This window comes from Triturus cristatus, chromosome 9 (assembly GCF_964204655.1).
Source record: "Triturus cristatus chromosome 9, aTriCri1.1, whole genome shotgun sequence".
NCBI classification, from domain to species: domain Eukaryota; kingdom Metazoa; phylum Chordata; class Amphibia; order Caudata; family Salamandridae; genus Triturus; species Triturus cristatus.
In genome coordinates, this window is record NC_140592.1 from 803330084 (window position 1) to 803357668 (window position 27585).

The 27585-nt window shown below is 42.7% G+C and overlaps 1 protein-coding gene across 1 annotated transcript in view; it reads left to right on the plus strand.

Annotated features, from left to right (window-relative positions):
- Nucleotides 1–27585, plus strand: part of LOC146798868 (nesprin-2-like) — a 1144883-nt gene that overhangs the window by 895831 nt on the left and 221467 nt on the right. Inside the window, exons 87-90 of the mRNA XM_085627789.1 lie at nt 10025–10207; nt 10715–10852; nt 22140–22325; nt 26155–26277. Coding sequence (XP_085483915.1) covers nt 10025–10207; nt 10715–10852; nt 22140–22325; nt 26155–26277 — 630 coding nt within the window. The remainder of the gene's footprint in view (nt 1–10024; nt 10208–10714; nt 10853–22139; nt 22326–26154; nt 26278–27585) is intronic.

A 27585-nucleotide genomic window follows, 5' to 3' on the forward strand; every position in this document is an offset into this window, starting at 1 on the left:
CCCTGATACCAGTGGTGACCAAACCACTGACAGTACTGATATCCCGCCACCTACCACTGACCAGCAAACTACAGGAACAATGACCCAGGTCCCCAAGCCCAGGCACATCTCAAGTAAAAGGAAACGTATGGGAGCTCCCCCTAAGGGGAAACGAGCCAAAATCCCCAAAGTGTCTAATCCTCACAAATCTGCCCCTACCTGTGAAGCTCAAAACCCTGCTACGTCTGCTAGTTTACATTTGGCATCTGGTGGATTGAAGTCCCCGTTCCCTCCCCCCGTTCAATCCAACGCAGACTCTTTTACCTTCGATCTTCTCAAGCCTATAGAGAAGTTATTTAAATCACTACTCCTCCCATTATTAGAGCGAGTTACGCGTCTCGCCTCGTCACTTGAGAAGCTAGAGGGTATGGTATCTGCTAACACGTCCCTGCTAGAAAAGATTGCAGTGTCTTCTATTGACCATGCAACTTCCTCTAACAATGACACTGTAGATAAATCTAGGCTTGCCTCCACTGCCCATACACCCTTGGATGGAGTACTACCCAGTATCCCGACACACAATGTCCAGGCGGTGGACGTTCCATGTCCTCAGGTTAACATTGAGGTCCCGAGAGAAACAGATTGTAATATCAACCTTGAGGCTGCTGTTTCATATCAAAACTTTCCGTCTATCAATCTCCCACCTGAGTCGCAGCCATATACCATTATAATGGTGGATGTACCCCGGCTCCCTCAGACAAAGTCCGAGTGTCATAGCGACCTAAAGAATAAAGTCTCACACTGGCTAAATACCAACAGGCCTTTACCTATTGGACTACGGACCGAAATAATGACTGTCCGTAGGGTATGTTGGTTGGGCAATAGAGTTAAACAGGTGCAGGGAGATTGTGTGATCATAAATTTTCGCGACCCGAGGGTTGTTAGGCATATCTGTTCCTTTCCCAATACCCTGAGAGGGACTGGCATTTCTACAGTGGATTTGTCATATTTTCTTCCACATAAACCCACTGTCACTACACGTGATATGTCCTATGTTTGGGAAAGGGTAAATAGGCCTTCCTACCACCAGATAAGGCCGGATTTCCATCTCCCCCTGTCAAACTTCTACACACCCTTGAGTTCATTAGATGGGGTGGACTGACAGTTACCCCATCTGGAAGATTCGAATAACTTGTGGGAAGTTTGTTTTGGCTCAGTTAACCCAGTGCAAGCAGGGAGTGGGTGTTTCCGGGGGGCTCAAGTTGGCTTGGTAAATATGTCTTCCAGTACCCCGTTTTCACACCCAACTAGTCCGTCCCTCCCCCCCATTGATCCTTCCATAACTGATAGCGAGACTAGGGGCCCCATTAATATCGATATTACCCCAACTACCAAGGGTCCCGCATCTGCAGTACCATGCACAATGCCACTTAGTTCTATGCCCCTGACCCTGGTTTCGTGGAATGTTGCGGGCCTTGGTACCAGGGTATCCTCTGAAGAATGGGTAGGCTGGGTCGACACCCATGATATCCTGGTTTTCCAGGAGACATGGGCTGTGGACCCGTTCTATCTTCCAGGGTATGTGAACTTTTTTAAGGGGGCAATTCGTGGTACAAGGGGCCGCCCGTCTGGTGGGCTCTGTATCTGGGTTAAGCAATCCCTTGGGTATTCACTCAAGGAAATAGCTATTGATAGCCCTGACCTATTAATTATTTCCTTGCAACACGACAATGATCCTGTAGTCCTAATTGTAAACGTCTATAATAGAGGCCTCCCCGGGGGACGTGGCACAAATACCTTTTTATTATTAGATGGGTTTCTGGACACTATTGACACGCATACAAATGTTTTGATTGTGGGTGATCTAAATTGCTGTTTTGAACCGCTGCTCTCTACTCTAGACTCATTAACCTGGGAAGTAGATGCAATTTTAAATATTCCTCCCCTCGATCTCCCTCCTATCAAGAGGTGGACAGAGTCAGCCACACAGTGGATGGGACTATGTATGGAGCGGGGATTCAGGGCCGCCAATGGGAGGACTGCCTCTGACAGGGGTGGAAAGATGACTTTCTCAGATGGCCGACGTTCTAGCAGCAGAATTGATTATGCCCTTGTTAAAATCGAGTTCTGGTTCACTCTAAGTGATATGGCGATATTAGACCGCCCGGAGAGCGACCACAACCCGTTGGTTTTAAGTCTTTTACTTTGCCCAGCCCAGAGAGCCAAACCCTCAGAAATAGTCACTGCGGAAGCCGTTTTAACTAATGATCAACGGCGGGTACGCTGGGACAAAGTTGCAATGGATGCTGAATTATTGTCCAGGATTAGTTCCATGGTATCCGGTGCTCTGGTTGACATTCAGTCTCTTCAGTACACCGAGGATGTGACTGGTAAAGCTACATGCATACATGATCATCTTTTCACTGGCCTTAAATCCCTTTTTTTAAAACCTTGTAAGGCCAAGAAGAAATCCGTCACCCTAAAACCATCGTCCTGGTACAACAAAACTTGCCGAGAATCTTTTAGCAAATTAAAATCTGCCATTGCTAATAAAGAACCAGATAATGTCAGACTGGCCAGGATAAACTATAAAAAGGCTAAGGCCAAGGCCAAACAGGAGTGGGATAATGATCACTGGAACAACCTTTTGGCTGCCAGTAAGCACCGGAACCTAACCCTCTTCTGGCATACTGTTAAGTGGGGTAACTCCCAGAATAGCCAGGTCCCTTCTAATCATGTCCCCCCGGAAGCCTGGGTGACCCATTTTGAATCCCAATTTTCAGATCCCACAGTTGTTGAGGGGCCTGCGCCAGTTATAACGGGGGACCTCTCCCTTCCAAAAACCCTAACTTTTGACTGCGCTGAGGTCAAACAGGCTTTAAGTAAGGTTTCAAGTGGCAAGGCGCCGGGCATGGACTGTGTTCCTGCGGATCTCTTTAAATCTGATACAGTGAACTGGGTGCCCTACATCGCACATTTTGCCAATGCCGTAGCCAGAGGGGCAGATATTCCCGATTCTTGGGGGGGGGCTGAGATTCTCCCCATTTTCAAAAAAGGTGATCGTTCATGCCCGGGGAACTACCGCCCAATTAGTCTTATTGACTCGGTCCAGAAAATTATCGCTAGAATGATCTTGGCACGAATCCAGGCTTGGATTGAGCAGGAGGACATCATCTCTCCTCTCCAAGCCGGTTTCAGACCGTGTACTAGTACCATCGACCAGGCATTCAAATTCCAACTGATTGTCTGGAAAACGGTCTATTTGTGTGGCGGTACTTTATATGCTGCCTTTGTAGATCTCCGGTCAGCATTTGACCTAGTCAATAGAACTAAACTTTGGAGCGTATTGGCGGAGCTAGGGCTTCCTCCAGATCTTCTGAATATCATCATTAGGCTCCATGACAATAACTACGCACAAGTCCGCTGGGGAAAACAGGGCCAGGTTACTGGTCGGTTCAGGGTCAATCGGGGTGTCAGGCAGGGGTGCGTCCTTGCTCCCACTTTGTTTTTATTGTTTATCAACAGTGTTGTTAAGTACTACTCCAACACATCGACGGACGCTCCTACGCTTGGAGGTATTAAAATCCCACTCCTTATGTTCGCCGATGACACCCTACTTCTCTCTCAGACCCTATCTGGACTACAGGCGGCACTTAATGTCTTTACGCATTTCTGTTCTGATTTTGACCTGGCGGTCAATGTGTCCAAAACCAAATATATGGTTTTTAATAAAGGGAGAGGCATAAAGGGACATGTTTTTATGGACAAAGCTTTGCTTGAGCGTACACACGTTATGACCTATCTAGGGGTAGTTTTTGAAAATAAGTTGGACTGGAGGCCGCAAATTGATGTTCTATCTCTAAAATTTGCCCAGCTTTCTGGTTGCCTAGTTAAAGAACATAAGCAATCCAAGTCGAGAATGATAGGCCCCCCCATCAAAATCTTTAATGCGAGGATAAACTCTGCGATCCTCTATGGTGCTGAACTCTGGGGCTTTGCAGATCTTTCTCCTTTGGTTAAGGCACAATACAAATTTTTTAGATTACTTACGGGCCTTCCTTGTGCTACCCCAGTTAAACCCCTCCTGCTGGACCTTGGCTGTCATTCGTTTGAAGATATTGCGAGGTTTAAGCCACTGGCCTTTTGGAGGCGTTTATGGACAGTCCCTGAGCTGGACCTCTATGCAAAGGCCTTCCTTGATGTGCGCTCTATTCTGGGGGCTGGTAACATTCCTTGGTTCAAACAGACCAAGCAGCTCCTGAATTCCATGGGGTTGGTCAACTTATGGACCGACCCGGTTAACAACCCCTTTCCATCTAAGAAAGACTTCAAGAGTCTCTACTGGTCTATGGTGCAGCAGAAACATATCAATTCAGTTACTGCAGAGTCCTTGACAGGAAGGTTCCTGGCCCAAAAAAGAACCCCATTCCTCGAAGTATACTGGGATACCATCACCAGACCTTGTGACAGGAAACTTTATCATCAATTTAGGGTAGGCACACTTCAGACTAACTCTTTCACCAAAAAGTGGAAGGGTATGTCTAGTGACTCATGTAAAAGTTGCCCTGACTGTATTGATTCTGTTGGTCATATCTTCTTTGCATGTCCTGCCTATGCTGCACCCCGAGCTAAATGGCTCAAGCCTTTATGTCGAACATTGGGCACTAGACAAGGGTCAGAAGCTCTAGAAATGTTGAGATTTGAGCCTAGTGAATATGTTGCTATTGCTGTTGCTAAGTTCTTGGCCTGGGTTTGGTTTATTAGAAACAAGAGGCATTAAGACATTGGTCCATTTTTAAGCACTTTGTTCATGTTTCTTTTTAAAATCGTGTCTTTTAAAATATGTATTTTTATCTTTTAATGCTTTGTAAATGTCTTTTATGATGAAATGCATCGACAATAAAGACTAATGAAATGAAATGGAATCTCAACAGTATAAATCTATGCTGTGGCCAAGTGACATTTAATAAATATGTAAACCCCTCTTCTAATAATGAGGGATTTTGACGACATATGCAGACCACTTGTTTCTCTTCTTGGTACTCATTTCGTTTGTACTCAGACATTAATAAAAACATATTTGTAACCTTTTGTGATGCAATGCCTTATGTGTCATACAGGCGATTTTCAAATGGATTCTGGCCTCAAAAGGTAGACAGTTGAGGGCACGCAGGTCAGGGGAAATGTGAACGTTTCTTTTGGTGCCTGTGATGAGTCTAGAGGCTGTATTGATTGAGGCTCTTAGAGGGGCGGTTGTTGATCTGAGCAGGCCGCAGAGAGCAACACTCCCATAGTCCACTCTGGGAATTATTAGAGTTTGAACTGCCTGTTTAAAGAAATTTGCGGGTACAAATGGTTTCAGTTTTATCAGGGTGTTCTTCTGGAAATTTGCTCCTTTAGTTGCAGCGCTGATGTGCTTCTGCATATTTAGCTTATTGTACAGGGTTATTCCTAGTGATTTAGCGGAATCAATGATGAGAGGTTGACCATCGAGTGGTGTTAGGTGCTTCATCCACTCGCGGATGATGATTGTTTGGTTGGGGGGAGCAATTAAGAGAAATTCTGTTTTTAGGGTGTTTAGTTTTAAAGGGTTCTTTGCCAGCTAGGTCTGTGTTTTTTGGAGCGTTGAGTTCAGGGACTTGATGTCTTCAAGTGAGTGGACCTTAATGTAGAGTTGTGTGTCGTCGGTGTACATGTGATATTGGATATTTGAGGAGTTGAGAAGCTCAGTGTCGTGGGAGAGGGAGGATCCCTGGGGTACTCCCAAAGTGACTGGGGAGGGGTTAGATAGAGATTGGTTGATCTTGAATCTTTGTGTTCTGTTTTGGAGGAAGGAAGTGAACCAGTTTAACACCATACCTGATAGACCCATTTTATGTTTCAAGAGGTCTACAAAGTTGAAGTTGTCGTGTTTGACTGTATCGAAGGCTGAGGCTAAATCAAGCAGGATTAGCTAACAGGCTTTATTTTGATCCAATATTTGTAATTCGTCATCTATTATGTGGGTCATGGCTGATTCGGTACTGTGCCCTGATCGAAAGCCTGATTGGAATTGATCAAACAGGTTGAAGTGGTCTATGTAGTTACTGAGCTACGTGTGGACACATCTTTCTAATAGTTTGGCCAGGGTCGAGATGTTGGAAATTGGGCAATAGTTATTCAGGTCTGACGGGTCTGCCGATGGTTTCTTTAAGATGGGGGATACCTGACCAGCTTTGAGGATAGTTCCTTGCAGAAGAGAGGTATTAATAATCCTAGTCCAAAGGGGGACTAGCAGTTGAGTGAAGGCTTTTAAGTGGGTTGCTGGGAGAGGGTCTGTGAAGTGATTGGAGGGATTCAGAGCCGTGAGCGTTTTTAAGATAGTTTCTTCACAGTAGAAGTTGAAGGCGGTCCAGGAGGTGTTGTTTTTGAGGCCGAGCTTTGAAGAGCAGTTAATCAGGGTCCCTGGTGTGGTCAGTGAGGAGTTCATGTGTGGGTCAGTATGGGATAATAGATCATTAGATAGGTCTGCCTGTAAGGTTTCAGTTTTTGTTTTGAAAAAGGAGGCAAGTTCCTCGCAATTGTGGAGTGTTTCAGGATTAGATTAGGGGAAGTGGGAGACGCTCTTAGATTGAGCTTTGATTATTTCAAACAGTCTTTTGGGACGATTCTTGGCTCGGTCATATTGGTTACAAAGGAAGTCAGCTTTTGATCATCTAATCTTTCTGTAATAGGCATTTCTCGTGCTTCTTAGTAGTTTGAGGTGGGCAACGGATGGAGCAGCTCTCCATTGTCTTTCAATTGCTCTCAGTGATCTTCTGTCTTTATTTAACCTACCATCATACCAGGGGTTCAAGTCTTTTGTAGTGACTCTTTTCAATTGTAGGGGAGCTAGGTTGTCTAGTACCCTGTTCATAGAGTGAAAGTAGTGATTGGTCAAATCATGAACATCCTTTAATCCATCTGGTGGGGGTGTGAGGATGTGACTAGTGGTTGCAAGTGAGGTAGGAATGAAGTTTTCTAGGTTACTCTACCAGATTTTCGTTCTCGTAGGTTGGACAGAGAGTAGTTTAACTACTACCTTGATATGAAAGGTGATTATGTGATGGTCGGACCAGTCGCAGGGGAGGATCGATTCCAGCTGGGTAGAGTCTGCTTTGGAGATTACTAGATCGAGGGTTGCACCTTTTCAGTGGGTGGGGCTGTCACAGATTTGGGACAAGTTAAGGTCGGACAGGAAAGCTTTGAGGCTATTGACCTCTGGGTTATCCGGATCATTCCAGTAGAGGTTGAAGTCCCCCAGGAAGATCTGAGTATTCCGTTATCCAATATTAGTGGCTAGGATGTCCAATATGTGTTCGATGAAGATAGGGTTGTTTCCAGGAGGATGGTACGATGCATGTAGTGAGCATATTGGCTTGTTATTGCTCGTGATGTCTAGGCAAAGGTAATCACAGGAGGAGAGCACCGGGGAGTTGGAGGGGTTCACAGAGAGGTTATTCCTATGGATGCAGGCAATACCACCCCCTAGCCTATCAAGTCTATCTAGTCTTGTGATGTAATAGTTTGGGGGAACTAGTATGTCTAAGATGATGCTTCGTTTAGCCAGGTTTCTGTTAAAATTATAAGGTCTGGTTCATTGGTTATTATGAGGTCAGCTATATCAGCGGCATGACGTGCTGCCGATCTACAATTTAGTAGTATACATTTTAGCTGGGCCTTGATGTGGGTAGTGTTGTGGTTGTGAAAGATGGGTACTCTCTTGAGGTTATTTTCAACAATACCTCTGGGAGTGTGTCTTGTAACTCTAGAGGCATTGGAATAGATAAGTTATTTCTTCCCTTGAATTAGTTCAACTGTCATCCCATCTTGAATTAGTGAAGATTTTTCCGTAACTTTGCTGCTGGAGCTGTGCAGAGCGAATCTCTGGCCTGGCGACTACAAAAGAAAAGCAATTCCAGTGAGCCAAGCCTCCGAGGACCAGTACTGTAGTGATCCTGATGGGGCTGGTAGCCAAGCTTACTGGACCAATCAGGATGACGTGATCCACAGTATCACTATAGTATTTCACCAAAACACTTAGGCTGCTGAAATCAGCCAGACTGACTGAGTGAATCTCGAGGGAGAAATGTGAAATTACCAGGAAAATTGGTGCATTATGCTTCGCCCTCCTGGTAATTTCTAATTTCTGAGGGTACACCCAAGGTACACCTTGTAATTCTCAGTAACCAAGTCTCGCCCCCACTCCTAATCCCCACCGAATGTCCCCAGGGTATCAGGGTATCAGGTATTTTAGGCCTAACTGTGAGGCACTCATGATGAAGCTTTGTGTGTGACTAGGTTGGGAGAATTGTGAGGGTGCATTGAGTTTGGCAAACCCAGGTTTTGAAGCTGAAAGCTTTTCATTTCTTACTATTACATAAAATGTCTGAAATAGTCAATGGAAAAGACATGTAAAGAGATGAGCAGATAGAACATATTCAGTAATAGAAAGATGGAACCACAGCAGAAAGAATATGAAGAGGAGACCACAGAAGTGAAACCAAGAAAATAATTCCAAGAGAGAGCAAACACTAGAAAGAGACATGGAGCAATCCAGTGCTAAAGGGATGAGGAGTAAAAAGGATGAACTGAGACAGAGTAGGATTTGTAGAGTAGAAGAGGCAAAGGAAATAGCAGAGTGATGCTTTTAAATAAAAAGAGGTAACAGTGAGTGAAGAATGTGTAATATTAGTGACCTGAGGTGAATACTGGAGAAGGTAAGCGTAAGATGTTAGTTTTTGAAGTGGCAGCCTGACAGCAGAATATAAAATTTGGAAGATGCACGCCCGAGAATTTTGAAAGTAGATCTAGGTAAGGTGGGGTAATGTGGAAATGTAAACGTCAATGGATTACATAGGTAGAGAGATTAACTAAAAGGACAGAGATAATTATCAGTAAAAACAGAAGTGAAAACTGTTTGAGATTGAGCTGAGAGAATTCAGGACCTGCAAGTCAGATGGAAACACAAAATGGATGTGAGAATGAGACAGGTAGAGTTGGGAAGAAAGCTGGGAAAGATGTAGGTGAGTGTGGGAAAAGAAGAGATGAATATGAGAGGAGAGTGATGCAGGCAGAAGTTAGATTCCCAAAAAGAGTAGTGGGGACGCAAGACAACCAAGAGAAATGGAGTCGAAAAGGAGACGTAAGCAATCATGTCAGATACCGGGGTGAGCGCATGAGAGATGGATGTGTTGAGAAAGATGTGAGAAATGCAAGTTGGCAATTAGAGGAAATATTTGAGCGAGACATGAGAAAAATAGGGAATGAATAGAATGTTACAGAATTACAGAGGTGTGTTTAAGAAGTAAAGTAGGAGAGAGGAGAAAGCAGCACGGGGTGAAGTAGGCAAGCTAAAAAATTGAGATTAGCATGACAGGAAAAGGTGAATGTCAGAAGTCAGGATGAAAGGTGATAAGATAGCAGCTACGAAGGTGCAAGAAATACCGAGGTAAAGCTCTTTTGAGAAGTAGAGATGGTGAAAAAGAGAAAAATGGGATGATACTATAAAGGTTAGGAATGATACCTGTAGTTTATTACTCTTTCACCAATTGTCGGGTTTTTAACTTTAGTGATGTACTTATTGGAATGTCATCAGAGTCAAAGTTCACTTGAAATAATTCTTGGGAAGACCTTGTGGGTTATTAAGATGTCCCATCCTGTGATATCATTGGGGTCACAGGAAGCATGATGTCACTTCCGCTACCACTGGCATTTTGGCGAATTGACATATGACTACCACAAGGTATTTGTTTGTCCATAGTGGTATTTTGCAATTTGCTTCTTATGTTTGAATTTTACACGACTGCTAACCAGAGCTTGTGATAGCCTGTTTTAGTGGACTTTACTTGCTTTTGTTAACTTTTTAATAAATTGTGGTGGCCGACATATTTACATATTCTCAATACAAATATATTGGCTAAAACAAACTCATCAGTACTCAAACGTTACTTTGTGCACTGGATGTACAAATTAAGCCTAAATAGGTACTGATTTTTTTTGCCCACATTTTGTTTCTTGGGCACAGAAAACCTGGGATGACCTGGACACCTGGCACTCCAAGCTCAATGAACTGGACTCTGAGGTTCAAGATCTGGCAGAAGACGATCCAAGCGAAGCTGGGGAATGGATGGATCGCTTAATAGTGCCCTTGCAGCTGTACCAGCAAGTGACAAAACTGGCAGAACAAAGGACTGCCCAGTTAAACAAGGTACAATGGAGTGAAATCTGATTTTAAACCAAAAAAGAAAGGTAGAAGCCTGTTTACTGTGCCTTAGTGCCGTAAAACTGCACCAGGCGATTTAACTGAATCATTTGGTACAGAAGGCTGCTCTGCTTATTTGGCTACTTGTTGTTGGTAAATGCACTGTGGGAGTTTCACTAGAGGTTAACCTGATTGGTTCTAACTGTATCCACGAACAGTGGGCTAGTGCTTTGGCACATACAGATTATGATTTAAACAAGGGTGATAATGTATTTCCGACAATTGAATGGGGTATAATGGAAAAGAAAAAGATCCACAGTAAAGGTTTGCCTCCTGAATTTGCACATATTGATTTGTGTTTGGTTATTAGAGTTGATCTTGTCTGTGTAGCATACTTATTCTCACTTGTTTCAAGCCATGCTTGCAATACCGTGAACATATATGTGTTAAAAGAAAAAATCAATACCATCTATACAGAAATTTAGTTTTAATTTACTGATTTTGTCTCATCAGGCTACCTCCAAATTAGAAGAATATGATGAACATTTAAAGAACACAAAAGCATGGATAGAGAATACTAATGAGCTGCTAACAGGAGAGGCCAAATATGATTCTGCAAAATCACTGAGTAAATATGCAAGTGCACTACAGGTAACAAATTAATATAGGGGAAAATTAACATTTTTGAGAAGGAGACTAATTTGACATTTATTACACAACCAACAGTGGAATCAGATGTGTGTTCCCTTCTAATGACATTTCAGAAAAGCTTCCATGTACGGCACACTTGTTACCAATAAATTGTGAGAGGCAAACATTGGAAGTGAGCATGAACAAGGGTATTTGACGAGAAGGTTATGACTGAGCCAGAGCTGGCATATGTAACCAAATATTAGATGGCTTCTTACCTACTTTTATGTATTACAAAACATAAAATAGCTGATTTGCATAGAAATCCGAAACAAACTAATTAGATGTCATCATGATTCTGGAACCTTTAAGGAGAAGGATGAATGTGGAGGATATCGAAGCAAATTGGCCAGGTTTGTTTGGCAAGACACTGCAAGAATAATGCTTTGCATTACTCTTCATCGTAGTGGTGTTAGATGAGTGTACATGGGCGTCCCATGCAACAAAGAAAACAACAACAAAAAAAACAGCAATACTTTTTGATGCAAAACCCCATCTACTAACAATAATAGGCAGGGTTTTGTGCCACAAATTAACACCACTTTGAAGCAGGAGTCTTTTCTGACTTTGCATACAAAGTAGGCAACATTTTACAATTTGTCTAGCATAGTATTTTGTACTGAAAGGAATTCCTTCAAGTACAAAACCTATGTTAGACTCACACACCCCTACACTATGGTGTAAAGGAGTGTGTGTCGTGCTCAGCAGAATGATTGTGGGTCAGCATTAGAGAGAGAGGAGGAGAGTGCCATATCTCTGTAGATAATGGTGCTTTGCTCCTCTTTCCCTGTCACAAAATGCAGCGCAGCAACTTTGGGTGCTGCGCTGCATTGTGTGACAGGGTTGTAAATCTCTTCCGAGTCTTTTTCAGGGATGTTTGGCACCTTGTTCTGGTCCTCCAGAAAAGATAAAATGTCTCAGCTTTCAGAAAATATTCTGTAACTTCTTCATTTGTGCTGCAGTGGTCTCAACATTTCTGGGAAACTCTTCTTGGATGCCATAACACAGGTTTACTTTGTGAAAAGGCTATTCATAACTTCCAGTCAGGTCCACGGCCAGACTCCATTTAAAACTGGTTTTCTAATTATCTTACAGGTAGATGTAACCTTTTTGCGTCCAGGATCTGCCACTCTCTCAACTCTCAGATCCGAGGTTTAGTAAGCAAGTCAACACCGATGGTCATACCTGGAACACTTTGTCTTTACGGTTCAAAAGTGGCTATTTTTCATAGCCCTTGGAGCTGACTTGAGATCCAAATATTGAGGATATCAAGACAGTTTCTCCACAGTCCATTACCCAGTAGATGAGATTTCTACCAGCAGGCAGCATTTTTTCTCTTTTTTGATCAAAACTTTCCTTTTAGAGTGCTTTGTAGCATTATCTAACAAGCATTGGCATAGCCAATAGGTCTCGCCTTTGGGACCTTATAAGTGTTTAGCCATGCAACAGTTGAAAGTGATCACGATCAAACATCAAAGCGGCCGTAGGGCCGCGAAAGTGAAAGTAATCGCGCCAAGCGCGGTGCGCGCGCCCGCGCACATGCACTGTAGCTCTAGGCTGGCCTGGTAGCACTTTTTGGAGCCCTCTCAAAAAGTCTCGCCAGACCAGCGCATGCGCTGGTTCAGGCGAGACCTAAAAAGGGCACTGAAGGCTATTGGGTGAAAACCCCATAGATAATCACGCTAGAGTTCCCAACATTTCCCCACTTATTTTTACCATAGTATTAGCCAGTCCTTTTCTCAGAAAGTTTCCTTACTGTTGCAGCTATCACAGAGAGTCTTGTGATACAGTTACCCTACATGGCAGCTTTTAGCATTTCCTTAATTTTTCTCATTTTCTGCCCAAATCAGGCCAGCCTTTTGCCTCCAGAGAATTGTGGATAAATGTTTTACCTTGAAGCATATCTGCCTCCTATTGTATGTATGCCTGGCTCCTGTTTGATTGTGAAACCACTTATTCACAAAGGGAACACATTTTATAGTTATTGTAGACAAGAAGAGACTGCCTTGGTGTTGGCTGAACTTATAAGAATACCATTGTGTTCAGAAGCCTTAGACGTTTGGCTATGTGCCACCTCAATTCACATTCAATTCAATTCGCTACTATACGTCACAAATCAACCAGGCGAAAAACTCGGTAGGAGAACTATTTCAGGTGGTTACGACCTTGTCCAACCCCCCCGCTGCGCGCCTAGAAGGCTCTCAGTCTCTATCGGACGCTCTGGCCAGCTTCTTTGAGGAGAAGGTTAGTTCCATTTTCCTTACCTTCTCTCATTCCTCCCCTTCCCCCTCCCCTGTGGCATTTCCCAGCAATACTCCTCCCATCTTTTCATCTTTCGACACCATCAATCAGGAACACATTCAACATCTGGTAGCCACCACCAAATCTGGATCCCCCCTCGACCCATGCCCCCCTGCTATCCTGAATCTTATCCCAGCAGCAATTTCTCCCGTGTTGTCTACTATCTGTAATGCCATGTTCTTAACAGGCATCTACCCATCGGTTTGGAAGGAGGCTATTATTAAGCCTCTCTTAAAAAAGCCAACTCTGGACCCTCTTCTCCCCGCCAGTTATAGACCTATTGCCTGTCTCCCCTTCCCAGCCAAGATCTTCGAAAAAACAATGAACATCCAGCTTTCGAAATTCATCAATGACAATGATCTACTTGACGACACCCAGTTTGGTTTCAGACAGGGGCACGGAACGGAGACAGCACTGCTTAAGGCTGCAGACGAAATCAGAGCAACGATGGACAAGGGTGGAGCCGCGGTCCTAATACTTCTGGACCTCTCCGCTGCATTTGACACGGTCGATCATGTCACTCTGATCGACCGTGTCTCGGCTTTAGGAATAAGAGGCAAGGCCAAAGATCTCATTGCTTCATTCTTGGCCAACCGCCCTCAGACAGTCAAGATGGGTAATTTCACCTCCCAGACCTTTTCCCTCCCATGCGGAGTCCCACAGGGCTCCTCGCTAAGTCCGACGCTTTTTAATATCTATGTATCGGACTTGGCGAGGGTGATAAAATCGTATGGAATTGCCCTTACAACGTACGCCGATGATACTCAACTAGTATTATCGGTGCACAATAATGGAACATCGGTCGCAGCCAACTTCCAAGAGGGAATGAAGGCGATAAGCTCCTGGATGTCATCAAATTGCCTCAAATTAAACTCTGACAAAACTGAGGTGATGACATTCGGGAGCTTGCAGCCGGCATGGTCCCCCCAGTGGTGGCCAACTCAGCTGGGTCCCCCCCCCAACCGGTAGTCAAGGTCCGCAATTTGGGAGTCATTTTTGACAATAAGTTGACTTTCCTCCATCACGCCAACGCTGTGGTATCAGCTGCCTTTTATACCCTAAAAATAATTAAAAAACTACTTCCTTACTTACCACAGTCCGCGGCCAAAACACTTATCAGCACCTTAGTGTTCTCAAGAACAGATTATTGTAACTCCCTTTTTCTGAACGCTCAGGAAAGGGTACTCAATAAACTCCAGACGGTGCAAAACGCCGCGGCCAGAACCCTACTACACATCCCTAAATTCACCTCCACGTCTCCTTACATCAAAGAGCTACACTGGCTCCCTATTAGGAGCCGAATTAAATTTAAGGCTTTGTGTATAGCCTACAAAACTCTGAACAACCCCGGACCACAGTTCCTAAAAAAAGCCCTCTGCCCAGCGGAACAACCCCGGACCTTACGATCGTCCTCAGCCTACTTGTTGAAAGTCCCACGGACAAGAAAGGCCTGCTGGGGAGATAAATGTTTTACTACCGCTACTGCCAAGCTGTGGAATACACTACCACTCCACATCAAAATGGCCCCTACGCTGCTCAAGTTCAGAAAGAGCCTTAAAACATGGCTGTTCTCTGCCTAATTCCCTCCTCATCGCAAGAAGTGTGTTCTGTAATCGATAGCGCCGAGACACCCTTACGGGTAGTTGCGCGCTTTAAAAATTGCATAAAATAAATAAATAAATAAATAAATATGATGAGTGTTTGAAACTATATTTTTGTTGTGGTACCCCCCAACTGTTTGCCTGGTTTTTGGTGCAACTTTGACTGAGGTGTACTGAATCCCTGCTAACCAGGTTCCCAGTACCAGTTTCATTTCCCTAAAACTGTGCCACAATCGGCACAACTTCAGCGTCCCTGTAAGTCCTTAATAAGTGGTACCTTTGGGCATTTGGACTTAAGAGGGTCCACTAGGACTGTAGCACAAATTGTGCCACCCTAGGGACCCCTCACCAAAATCATGCAAACTGCCATTGCAGGTTGCGTGTCTTGGTGCAGACAAAACTGAAGAGTCGACGTGGCCCACATCCCTGTGTGCCATGCCCACAGGTATTGCATGAGGTATAGGTAAGTCACCCATACTGCAGGCCTTACAGCTCAAAGGCAGGGTGCACTATACCACATGTGTGGCCATACCTGCCTGAGCAGATATGATCCTACAATATCTAAGTCCATTCTTGAATATTGTAAGTGAGCAGGAAAACCATAGAGAGTACATGGGCTAACACCAATCATTATGAGTTCCTCAGCACCATGATGCCTTCACTGTACCCAGGGATCTTTGGTACCAAACATCTCGTCTTCATAAATCCACACTGATGGCAGTGTCAGATTTACTAATAAATGCACACAGGGGACACCTTAGAGGTAGCCCCGGAAAAAATACCAAACACTAGTGTGGTCTCTGACTAGTCTTAGCCAGCCTGCCACCACAGACATGTTCCTGACCTCATGGGGGAGAGCCTTTGCTCTATGAGGTCCAAGCCGGAATTCCATTCTTAGGTGAAAAGCTTCAAAGGCAATGGCGCCTTTGAAATTCAACCCAGGCATCTCCAGTTAGTGGAAGATGCCAACCCCCTGTCCTGAACCACTTTTGTTGGGAGGACAAGCGGAAAAATTAGTTAGCTGAGGAGGTGGGGCAACACTCAGCCAGTACCACCCCAGGGGCAGGTGATGTGAACCCCACTTTTCCAGTTTCTCCATGTTAGGATGGAGGGAAGTAGCCTATCGGGGTTGTGCCCCTTCCACAGGAAGTGGTTACATAGCGGGTGTAGGCACCATAAAGGTAAGTAGCCCATTGGCTAGCACCTGTCACCCCCTTTAACACCCCTAAATTTAGTATTTAGGTGGCACCCCTAGACCCTTCAGATTCCTGCCAACCTAAGAAGAAGAAGGACTGAAGAGCTGCGAAAGCAGAGAGGAGGAGAAGCAGCTGACTTGGCCCCAGCCCCACCGACCTGTCAGTATCCCTCATCGAGAACTGCACCAAAGTCGACTTGTCCTGCAGCTGTAACACCAAAAGCCTGGGAGGACTGCCTGCCTTCGAAAAGAGTCTCCTGTGGAGTAGCGGAGCTGCTCCCCTGCATCCTGCAGGCACCCAAGAACCGCTGATAGGCCTCTGGACTGCCAAAAACCCAACATCAGAAAGCACCACTACACCCTGGCTCCAAGCATGAGTTGAAGTGGACCAATGGTGCTATCGTGGTCCCCCCACCCAGCAGAGAAAAAGCCCACCATGGACTTGCTCACTGTGGACCTACCGAAGCCACCTGAAGCCTCTTTGTGCAGGTACCCCTCACCCGCTAGCACTCTTGGTGCCGAATACTCGATGCCTAAGGACACTTCTACTTCCGTCACCCCTGGGCCCTGGGGAAGAGAACCAAGGTGCCTCTACTTCAGTGGACATTGCAACAGTTGAGCCCCCTTGCTGGTTCAGCTCGGCTGGTCCCCCAGTCCAAACCTGCAGCCTCTTTGTTACTGGACCAATCCTCCATTGTAGTGAAGGGGCACTCAAAGCTGTAATGCAACTCTGCACCCAGATGCCACGGTGCCTCACAAAGTGAACTAGTGGTGCTGCCTTGGACCTTGCCCCATACTCACCTTAAGCCCAGAAGATTGGTCCCGTAAGTCGTTTTTCCTCCCTACCTTCACTTTACGTGGAAGACTTTGGATTCCGATTTGAAGTATCAAAAATCACTCAAAATCTTCAGACGCTGAAAAACTAACCCCTGCACCCAGACGCCCCACTGCCTCCAGATGTGACCTGTTGGTGCTGCCTTGGACCTTGCCACATACTCACCTCAAGTCACAGGGAAGGGTCCCGTAAGTCGTTGTTAAGTGACTAGTCATAGTGAATGTGATTTTAAGAAGGCAATACGACTTCTTTAAAAATGTCCTCCTAGCAATGTAGGTAATCATTAGCCAATGGTTCTATTAGTTTTGTACATAGGTAATTACCTACACTGTCTTCCATTTCCAATACTGCACTGTCTTTCATTCTCTCCAATGTCTCTCAAGCGTCATTATGCACATTCTTAATGCTCGCAAACAGCGGCGGCGGGCACAGGTAAGCTCAGTGGGGTGGTAGCAGGGCAGGGTGGGAAGTCGATAGACAACAGAATAGGTATCATTAAATAAATAAATAATTCCTATTCCGTCGACTCCCCCATCAGTCGCGCTATGCCCCACTGCATCGCCCTACCGCGTGTACCTGTGCCGGCTGTGCTGCTCGCATAGTCAGCTGCCAAATGTATGCAGCCAAAATTCAGATCTACCTCAAACTAGAGGAAGAAATGGGGTTTAACCTCAAGGTAGCAAACTGCATGTAACAAGTCCAAAGTTCGATTCACCATATTCGACTTTGCCTCTTAAACCAAAACTCAGAAATACTGCTGGTTGGCCCAGGTGATTCTTCACGTCTCCCTCTTACTTGGTTAGACACCATTGGTTCATTCTCATCTCCAAGTCCAGAAGGTTTATTATCCAAGTGTTATCTTTAGTATCAAAATCATCTTTCTCTTTATGTGAACTCAGTCATTAAATGTGCACTCTACTATCTGCATTTGCTCCAAGTCATTTGCCCTTTTTTACTGTTTACCCAAAAGATCATGCTAGCTCTTATTGTGGTGTTATCCCACATGAATTACTGCAGCTCATTCTCACAGACTTCAAGAAGTCAATGGACAAACTGCAAAGAGTTCAACGACTTGCAGAAAGGCTCTTCTGCACCTTAAGGGGCACAGACCAAATTACCACCCACTCCTCCCAAGATCATTACGTTCACTAGAGAGTAAAGAGAATCCCACTGTAAAATTCTGTGCATTTTACTGAAGTCTTTTTATTGACTTGTGTCAGGTTATCTGACCAAAGGTGTTCCACTTTACCACCCATCTAAAAGGTTTGTAAGCCTCTGCTAACATACTAGCTATTCAGTTACCTACCTCTTTCAAAAATCCACTTCGTCAGGCACTGAGAATTGAATCAGATTTTCTAAAGCTCAAATTCATCTTGTTAAAGCCTCAGTGGGACTGGATCCTGAAGTTTTCATCTGGACCTCACCTTCACTTATCTTGTCAGGTGGCTTATACATGCATATTATTCTAGTGCTCCTACTCTTCCTAGATTTTACTCTCTTTTGAATACATTTTAACTTTTCATGAGATTTAACTTCTGGTCACTTTTGAGTCAGGCTTCAATATCTTTGCCAGTTGAATTAAAGTGCATTCTAAGACACGGACTTGTAGATTGAGCTCTATATGAAAACGAATAAAATAAATACAAGTATTATGTTAAAATGTCATTTGTAGTTATTTTTTAACAGAAAGTAGCAAAAGTTGGGTTTGGAAAATAAATCATACTTTAAAACAGTAGCTGACTGCAACTTCTTGCACAAGACATGTTATGTTTTTAGATTAAAGTAGGACATTTCTTACTTCTAGGATTTAACTGCAAGCAATGGTGCATATCTTTTTAAAGGATAGATGTAACTGGCATAAAAAATATTAAATCTAGCATTTCAATTGTAAAAAAGAAGTTTGATTTTGTTTTTTGTCAAAAACCTGAAAGTTGTGTATCAGCATGACATTTTGAAGGCCATGTAGCAGTTTGACGCACTAGCGCACTAGTAATTGTAGATAACTTCTACATGCTTGTATATGCAATTTAACATTTGTGCACCTTGTACCCTCTCTACAGTTGATTTACTAAAGTGTCAAATATGGTGGCTTATCTACAGAACCGCATTTCATTTTTAGGGTGATGCACATGCAACTCAGAGCCGCTTGACAAGCCCCAACTGTCCAGACATCAAAACACTATAGGCCCGAATCCGATTTTGTTCGGAAAGAGTACCGAACGACTCGGGTCCGGAATGCTTTCTATACGACTCAGATTGGGGCAGTATGACCGAACGAGTATGATGTATTTGAATGCATCCAGATACAATTCAGTCGGACTCCCATTGAAATGCATCCACAGGCTCCCATTGACAAAAGGGGTGGTGGGGGATAATCATGCACCCTGTGATGGGCACCCCATGGTGCCTCCCACACTGTGCATGATTGGGAAGAGGGGACCCATGGGTACCACCACGGGCCTGATTCGGCGGGCCCAGGTGAAGGGGGGCCAGCTATATGCCCCCAAAGACCGATTCCGGAAGCCTATTCGATCTGGGCAAACCGAATCAGAAAGGCTGTCCAAATCGTTCATCGTACTTGCTCGCTCTGAAAACCTAGTCCATTGAGCTGTACGAGTATGATGCATTTCAATGCATCCAGAAACGATTCGGTCGGACTCCCATTGACCTCAATTGGAGCCTGTGTACCGAACGCGTACACAGGCTCCCATTGACAAAAGGGGTGGTTGTGGATAATCGTGTACCCTGTGGTAGGCACCCCATGGTGCCTCCTACACTATGCATGGTTGGAAAGAGGGGACCCATGGGTACCCCCACGGGCCCGATTCGGAGGGCCCCGGGTGAATGGGGGCCTGCTACGGACCCCCAAAGACCAATTCTGGAAGCCTTTTTGATCCGGGCAAACTGAATCGGAAAGGCTGTCTGAATCGTTCATCGTACTTGCTCGCTTGGAAAACCTAGTCTATAGAGCTGTATGAATCTGCTCCAGGAGGCTCTATCTCTCTGAATGCCTTTCATAACCGATTCAGTCAGCGCTAAGGCTTTCCAGACATCGTACTTGGTCATTCAGAAATGTGAACTATTCGGTCGGAACCAAGGGCTCCGGATCAGTTTAGTCAATTCTGAATCCGATTTGGAGCCCTTCCGACCGAGATTGGAATCAACCCCTTTATGTCTTGGGGAAAAAAATTTAAAAAAAAAATGTTACTTCTTAGGTACTAGATTGATCATATGCTGTGCTGCACGACCAGTATCAAACAAAAACTTAACGTGCCTTCTGCAAAAACCCAGTGCTCATGATACCAAGAATGGATTTGAGTGTTCCATGTAAAATATGGTTAAAAGATTATGTGAAAATAAATACAGAACTTTGTTTGCTTCCTGCAGATTGCTACTTTTAATAATACTGCAATATAGGCAATATCCAATCTATACACATCTTTTGAGTCATTGAAAGCATGAGTTTGAAACTTATATTTGTACAACAGAGTATATCCATACCTTGTTAGAAAAACCTATTTGCAAGTTTGATGAGAGTCAATACAACCGGGAACCAAGAGATCAAGTATACCTCCTAAGCCTTTACCTAATCTGTTTGATATTTGTATTATTAGTCCTAATCTGCGTTTAGTCCAATTCACATCACCATCTATTTGATTTAGAAAAACAGTATTTTTATATAGAACCTTGTTTGTAATTTGTGATAGGTTTTCACAAGAACATGAGCGTTCAAATGAAATGTTTAATTGAGTTAAAAAAATGTTAAACCTTCTACAACACATAGACAAAATACTTGAAAATAATAGTGATACATAAATGTTTTTAAGTCATGACTTTATAATGGTAAACAATCTAAAATGATATAGACCATTTCTCAACTTTTGCATTAAAAACGTATTGAAACCTTATGGAAGTCCGTCAACAAATAAGACTCCCATCACCTTGTGACTCATTTTGCTATAGTATACAAATCATTTTCATATTTATGGGCAGAACTAATTTTTTTCAATTCCCATACTCACCAATGACTAGATTCCACCTTCAATTGCATCCTGTTAATAAAATTAATTTGCCTAGTTCACCTTGTTGACCTCATGTTCCAGTTATCCTGCACCATAGTTCTTTCTCTGGCTTCTTGCATAAATCTTTACAGTAGTTATCTAACATTGTATCAAATGCCTAAACGCACAGGTCCAATTATATTCATCCTCATTCGGTCAGTAACTATCAACATAGATAATTTGGTAGCCATTCATTTATATACCAATATTCTTTACCTCTAACTAGAGTAAACGTTCTTGTGCTACAGAGTAGGATTACGAGCAGCAATTTAAAAGACAATGTGACAAACCTTCCCACATCCTATGGCATATAAGATTAGCTATTGTAATGCATTTTATTGGATGAGTATGCTTTTGCTAAAGGGCTATAATGGAGACTGGTGCTTAACAAGTCACAGCAGAAAAGGTAGACACTATAGATTTGCTGATCATTTTATGGTTTAGGAAACGTTGTCTGAAAAGCAAATTCTTAAACTGGCATTCAAAAGAACCAAATTTGGCTTTTTATATTCAAAGAACACGTGTTAACCACCATAGACCAGCTTTACCGTTTTACTGCAATACCTAGAGCATATGAATAAATATTATATATGGTTCCCTGAATGAATGAGAAGACTTTGAGTAAGATATAGCACTGCTAACTGAATGACCTTTAGGCACATTCTAAATGAGAGGAAGCGTTTCTGGGTACAAGGTGGCACCTTTTCGGTTTCTACTTTAATACCAGGGGATATTCCTCACTACAGATGTGAGAGAACATGTTCCATAGCCTTGGGTCCTTGAAGTGCTGAGCTTTTTCACTATTGTAATAGCTGCATATGTGAAGATATGAAGTATATTTTGAGCGGAAGAGCAAGGACAGCATCCAGGGTACATTGTGTTACTTTACTTCTTTCACACTAGGCGTATTTGTTGTGGATACGTTTATGTTGTTTTTTATGTGAGTTGCTTTATGTGATTTTTACTGTAACTCTTTGTGATCAATCAAGGGCAGAGTTACATTGATTAGCACATTGAATTGTGCGTTCATTTAGAAAACAGTCAGTGGGATTTTCACAAAGGGTGACTGGGCTGCTTTTACTTTCAAAATGCGGTTATAAGTTAGTTCTGCAGTTAGGGGTCAATAAAGTAACTTAAAGTGAGTGAGTTAATGATGCCCCTTGTACTGCTCAGATTGTGAACCCAACAGCGTATTTGCAAAATTGTTTGCTTGCTTTTGCTGTTTTGTAATTCTTACTGCATGCTCTTTTTCTAGAGAGCTTTAGAGGATTCTGAACAGAAGCAAGCTATACTTCATACCATTTACTCAGAACTTGGTGAGCTCTCAATTATTTTTGAAACCGACAACACTGTGAAACAGCTTAATGAACTAGATGGGCAAGTAACAACTCTGCAGGATAAAATAGCATGTCTTCTTCCTGAGATAAAACATGTGGAAGATGTAAGTATGGCTGCTCTTTTGCATTAATTGTTTACTGTGGCTTGATGCTTCACAAAATTCTTCAAGGTGCAGTTTGTGAATGTTTGGGGATGTTTCTATGTCACTGTTTTTTCCAATATTTGATTTCTCTTGTTTTTGGTCATCATAACACTGACAATATTGTGGCAATTGCCATTCCCAGGGGTTATTAATGCAAGCATGTCTTCTGCCTGACCCAAAAAGGCAGCAGCAGGTTATTGACTGCTGTGAGAGAAGCATTTTGGCTAAATAAAGCAACGCTACCTATAGAGTTTGACTTTGTTCACAGGTTTGGAATTAAAAGTGGACATTCCCCAGTTGGAAACCTCATATCTGTAAGTCTTGCTTGACACTCTATTATAAATTAAAAAGCAAAAATGAAGGGTCCTTGTATGACTGAGAGATAATGTTAAACATAGGTAGGTATTGATCATCCATGAGGGACTATATGGGCAGAGTCCTAGAAGACGATTGAAACATGTAGGAATTTGTTTTGCTGTTTCGTAAACTTTCATATCGCTTTTGATTCAGTTAATCGAGAACTTTTATGGAAAAAATTAGATAAATTTAAACCCCCTCAAGGTATATTAACAGTGTTAAAAGAATTACATGAGGTAATTGGGCTAGTTTGAAGTTAAATACAGGTGTGTGTTTATCCAGAGAAATACAAATAAAGAATGGATCAGGGTGGTGTTCTAGCCCTGACTCAATTTGCCATTTAAAAAGCAGCCCAACCGGTGTATATTTTTCAACACATTCATTTCAATTTTCACCAAGAATGGGGGCTGTCATCATGTCCCCTGCCTTCTTTAAGCTGGTGATTTGCATGTAATGCATACGACACAAATTGGGGTACAACGAAAACAGATACAATTTAATAAACATCCGTGAAGTAAATAAATTAACTTATATATTGGTATATTGCCCTAAATGTAACTCATTCAAATGGTTAATTGGCGAGATGAGAGTGGGAGGACGTTTTTTTGTACAGATACCTAGGAATGACTTTTAACAATAAGATAAGTTTTGAAAATGCACTTGAACACTTCAATTTCTCGTGCATCAACAACAATTGAAGGGTTAAAAAATGTGTGGTGCTCCTTTAAAGCCGTTTTCTGCCAACCTATAAAGCCTTGGTCCCACAACATATATATGTGGCCGAGATCTTATTTCTGAGTGGAAAATCTGATTGGGGAATGGTAGAAGGTCACTGCCTGAAAAGTATGTTATCTTTAACTAAATGTTCTATGGAGCAAGCTGTAAGGCTGAAAGTCAGCCTGAAGTCTTGGACTTGTATATTTATGCTAAAGAGATGTTCATTTGAATTCTGCAATCCTACCTCTAGGTGGTGCTCATGAAGGCCCTCTGGAGTCCTGCCTTTATCACTAAATATGATGTTATACACTTCTACGCCTGTCTTGCCAGATACACTATGTATTCCAGTTCAGGCTTCCACACTGCTGTCCTGCAGCAAGCATCCTGTAGTCCTTTCTGTCTCCAAACCCTGCCCCAATCACACCCTGGTGGTGGTATTCTATGCCCTACCATGAGTCCTGGATCCCACAGCCTTTCTGAATTGTTTATTTCTGGCTTCTGGACTTTTCACTCCCTTGACTCTGGCTCGTAATCCATTCCTGGCTTTCCTGTGTCCTGTGCTGTGTCTGCTGGTTTCCCTGGTCTTCCCCTTTCCAAGTCCCAGTTCTGCCTCCCCTTCATTGGTGATTCCCTGATTACACCTGGTTGATTGCTTGCATCTGGCTTCCTCTCTGCACCGATGCTACTCCCCTGAGCCTCCAGCTATTTCAGTCCTGTGAGCGCAGAGTGCAGTGGCATACAGCGGACCTTGCTACTATGTTCCCTTGTGCTCTGTCTGATCTACCAGCTATATTCCACGCTTACCTTTGATGACAGTTTTCATTGTTGTTTTATTCTATGTTTCTGTTCTGATTAGTTATTTGTCTCTGTTGCCAGTCTCTTGTTTATCCCACCTATTTGTTTTCCTGTTTGCCTTCACCCTATTTCTGACTGTTAATTAATGTGTAGCATTCCAGTATACTCAGTGTTGTGTGTTCTAGTCATGTTCCTGATCCTTATTCCAGTCCAGAGTCTCCCAGATCCCAGTTCCTGTTACTATGTTCCTTCTACTGTTCTCCTTTGTGTTTTTCTGTGCTTATATTATATACAGACTTTCATTGCTTCCAAGGGTGCCAATTAGATTTTAAGGCTTGTGCCTCTGGCTCCAGAGGAGCTGCTGGCTGTCGCCCTGAACACTGTGGGATTAATCTTCTCTGTGCCTTTTTGAAAGATCTTTTCCACCTCACCGATAGATCACCTCCAAGGAGCAAACAAACTATAATTTATGATAGTTTGTGTATCATTTCCCTGACTTTTCTATCCTGTTGTTAGTAGTTGTGTTATCTTTCTAGTTTAGCCTGCAGAATTCCAGTTCCATATTCACTGCCTGTTTCAACCTGCTTCTGTCCTGTTTCCCTTCCAGCCTTCAGGAACTCTATTGTTTGTACCTAACTCCTTGCCTAGAAATAATTTGTCACCACATAGAGCAAGAACCCCCATTGAGCTGCCTTGTCCTGAAATCAGCTAGTCTCCCTGACAGGTTGTCCTGTACTAGCTAGACCCTTGACAGTATGTTTGTGGCATAAGTAGGTAACTTCTCAGAACCAAAATGATCACGCTTTGGCAGAGATGAAATAAGCAATAGGTGGGTTATGGAGATAATTCATCTGCTATTGCCAGATAGTTTATACTTAATGATTTATCGTAGATATACTTTTAAAATTATTAAAGAAGGAATTGTGTGATCAGGATGAAATAGAATCTAGGCAAAGAGCTTTGAGTTATTTGGCTTTCAGGAGCTCAGTGGTATAGTTGAGAGCTTCATGGCTGGAATCATCAGTTTATCCAAACTTACCAGATTTACCAAATCCAGACATATAAAGTCAGTTACTAAAATTGAAAAAAGTCGTAAATCCATGACATGCCCATTTGGATGGTTTTTTAAAAATGTTTTCTAGAAGGTGATGGAATTTTCAGTTGAGGTTTGGGGGATGTGTACACATTTACACATATTAATAGATTGTTTCTTTTTTTATTTTTAACTTAAAGAGGTCATTTTCTAACGCCTGTTCGAATTAAATATAGGATAATTACTCATATGAATGCATTAAGATTTTTATTTCTTTTATAATTTCTAGATGTAGCATGTGCTGAGGGAAAATTCTAATGGTTGCAAAAAGTGTAAAAATCATAAATTGATTCTATCAAATGGGTAATGCAATAAAAATGTTGAGATTCTGTTTAATAGTCTGTGGTCTTAAATAAACAATACACTTTACTACTACTACAAAAACAAGTTTAGGCGCACCCGCAAACTTCATCTGGTTCGATGTCACCTCTGAAACTTTCAGCATGTGTAATTGTTTCTGCATATTCAGCTGTCTCAGCCTGCCCAGTTATCAAACTACGTTAAGCTGTTTTCCATTGTATCTTCACGAGATAAGGGTTTCTTAAGATGATAATTTACATATTGTTAATATTGCCGCAAAGCTGAAACATTTAATTTTGTTGACTTCTCTGCAGTCCATAAAAATGTTGTACATTGCAATGGCTATTTAGAACTAGCTCTGTACCTTTGCAAGTAACTTGAAGTAATGGTAAAGTAAATAATTTCTGAAGTAAAATGTATGTTGCATTTGATTAAATGCCTTTAAAAATAAAGGAGTTTCACTTTGTATTTTAAGTTCAGTTGTTAACTGTTGCAATTCTTTCTTTCACTTTGTATTTTAAAATGCAGGAAGCAGTTGCCATTGAACTTGAGGTCAAAACGGTGGAAAAGAACATTGCTAAAATTAAGGCTATTTTGTCATCACAAGATATTGAGGATTTGTCTCCAAAGGAGCATCTTCAACATGGGCAGGTGTGCATGCATTCTATTAACAGGCTCTCTTCGTATTTGTTTTAAGTTATTTAATCTCTGCATGAATACGGCAATTGAATTGTGGGCACCATGTTGAGAAACTCATAAAGGAAGAGTGGCAGCTAGCCAGTAGCTATTTGGTAATGACTAAAATGTGAGTAATTTGTGTATGGAGAATTTAGGTTGTGGCTACTCTGTTCCACACTATTTTCCATGTAGGGATTGCAATTCTCAAAAAGCAACAAGTTTGTGATAGCTAGAAGTCCGAACTCAAAACTCTTTGATACAGTCATACATGTCTGTTGAATGTTTTAATGCTGAGAACATATTTATCACCAGCATTTGAAAGCTAGGATCTAGTACCCCCCTCAGATCCACAGACTTCTCTCTGGACAGTTATTTTCAGTTCTAGATGGTTGATTATTTAGATGTAGTTTATTAGATGGTTAATGAGTTGATGACCTTGATGGGTTGGCCTACTATTCCTTTGCCGTTTATTGATTGATTGATTGATTGATTGATGCAGATTCCAGATTAGGCTGAGTTAAGTGAACATTATTGAGTGAAAGGCCTTCATTCCATGCGTTTTTGGTGGGCTGGAAGTAAGGTTTCTGGAAAATGGATGCTGAGCTCATGGTGACACATTGAGCTCTTCCTTGCATCTCTGTTCCACTTGTTTGACTCTCACCTTAATCATGGAATAACATGTGAACCAGGGATTTAGATGCCTCAACCAAATACACATAATGACTGTCCGTATGACTTTGAAATCAGGCTGGAGTGTGCTATGATTTTTTATTTTTATTTTTTATTTACAGAGGTTTTCTATAGTGCGATGTAGAGTGTACTTGTTTTACTAATACAAAGCTCAACACATGTAACTATATATGTTTCATGATTATAACAGTTTGGCTTGTATCTGAGAGTTATCCTGGTGGTAGTTTGGGTCTTCCAGCGGTCGATTTTCACTGCCTTCCAGGGGTTTGTCAGTGGCATGTATTCACCAGGTCTCGTTTTATCAGTAACTATCAGCTGTCTTGGTGAGATTTATTCTGGTCATTGGATTTTTCCTGCTTGTGGTTAGAAGGAATTTTGTTGGATTCTCTTGGGATGTTTCGGGTCTCATTGCCTCATTATCAAGTTGCTCTATGGCAGTGGGCATAAGGGATATAAAGGGTGAGAAATACTTCAGATATTTCCAGTTACTTCAGAGGAGGAGGACTTTAGGGAGGACCTGGCCTGGCAGATCGGGCTGGACTGTTCCCATGGGGCACAGGGTCAAGACTGATTTGCATATGGCTGGGTCCA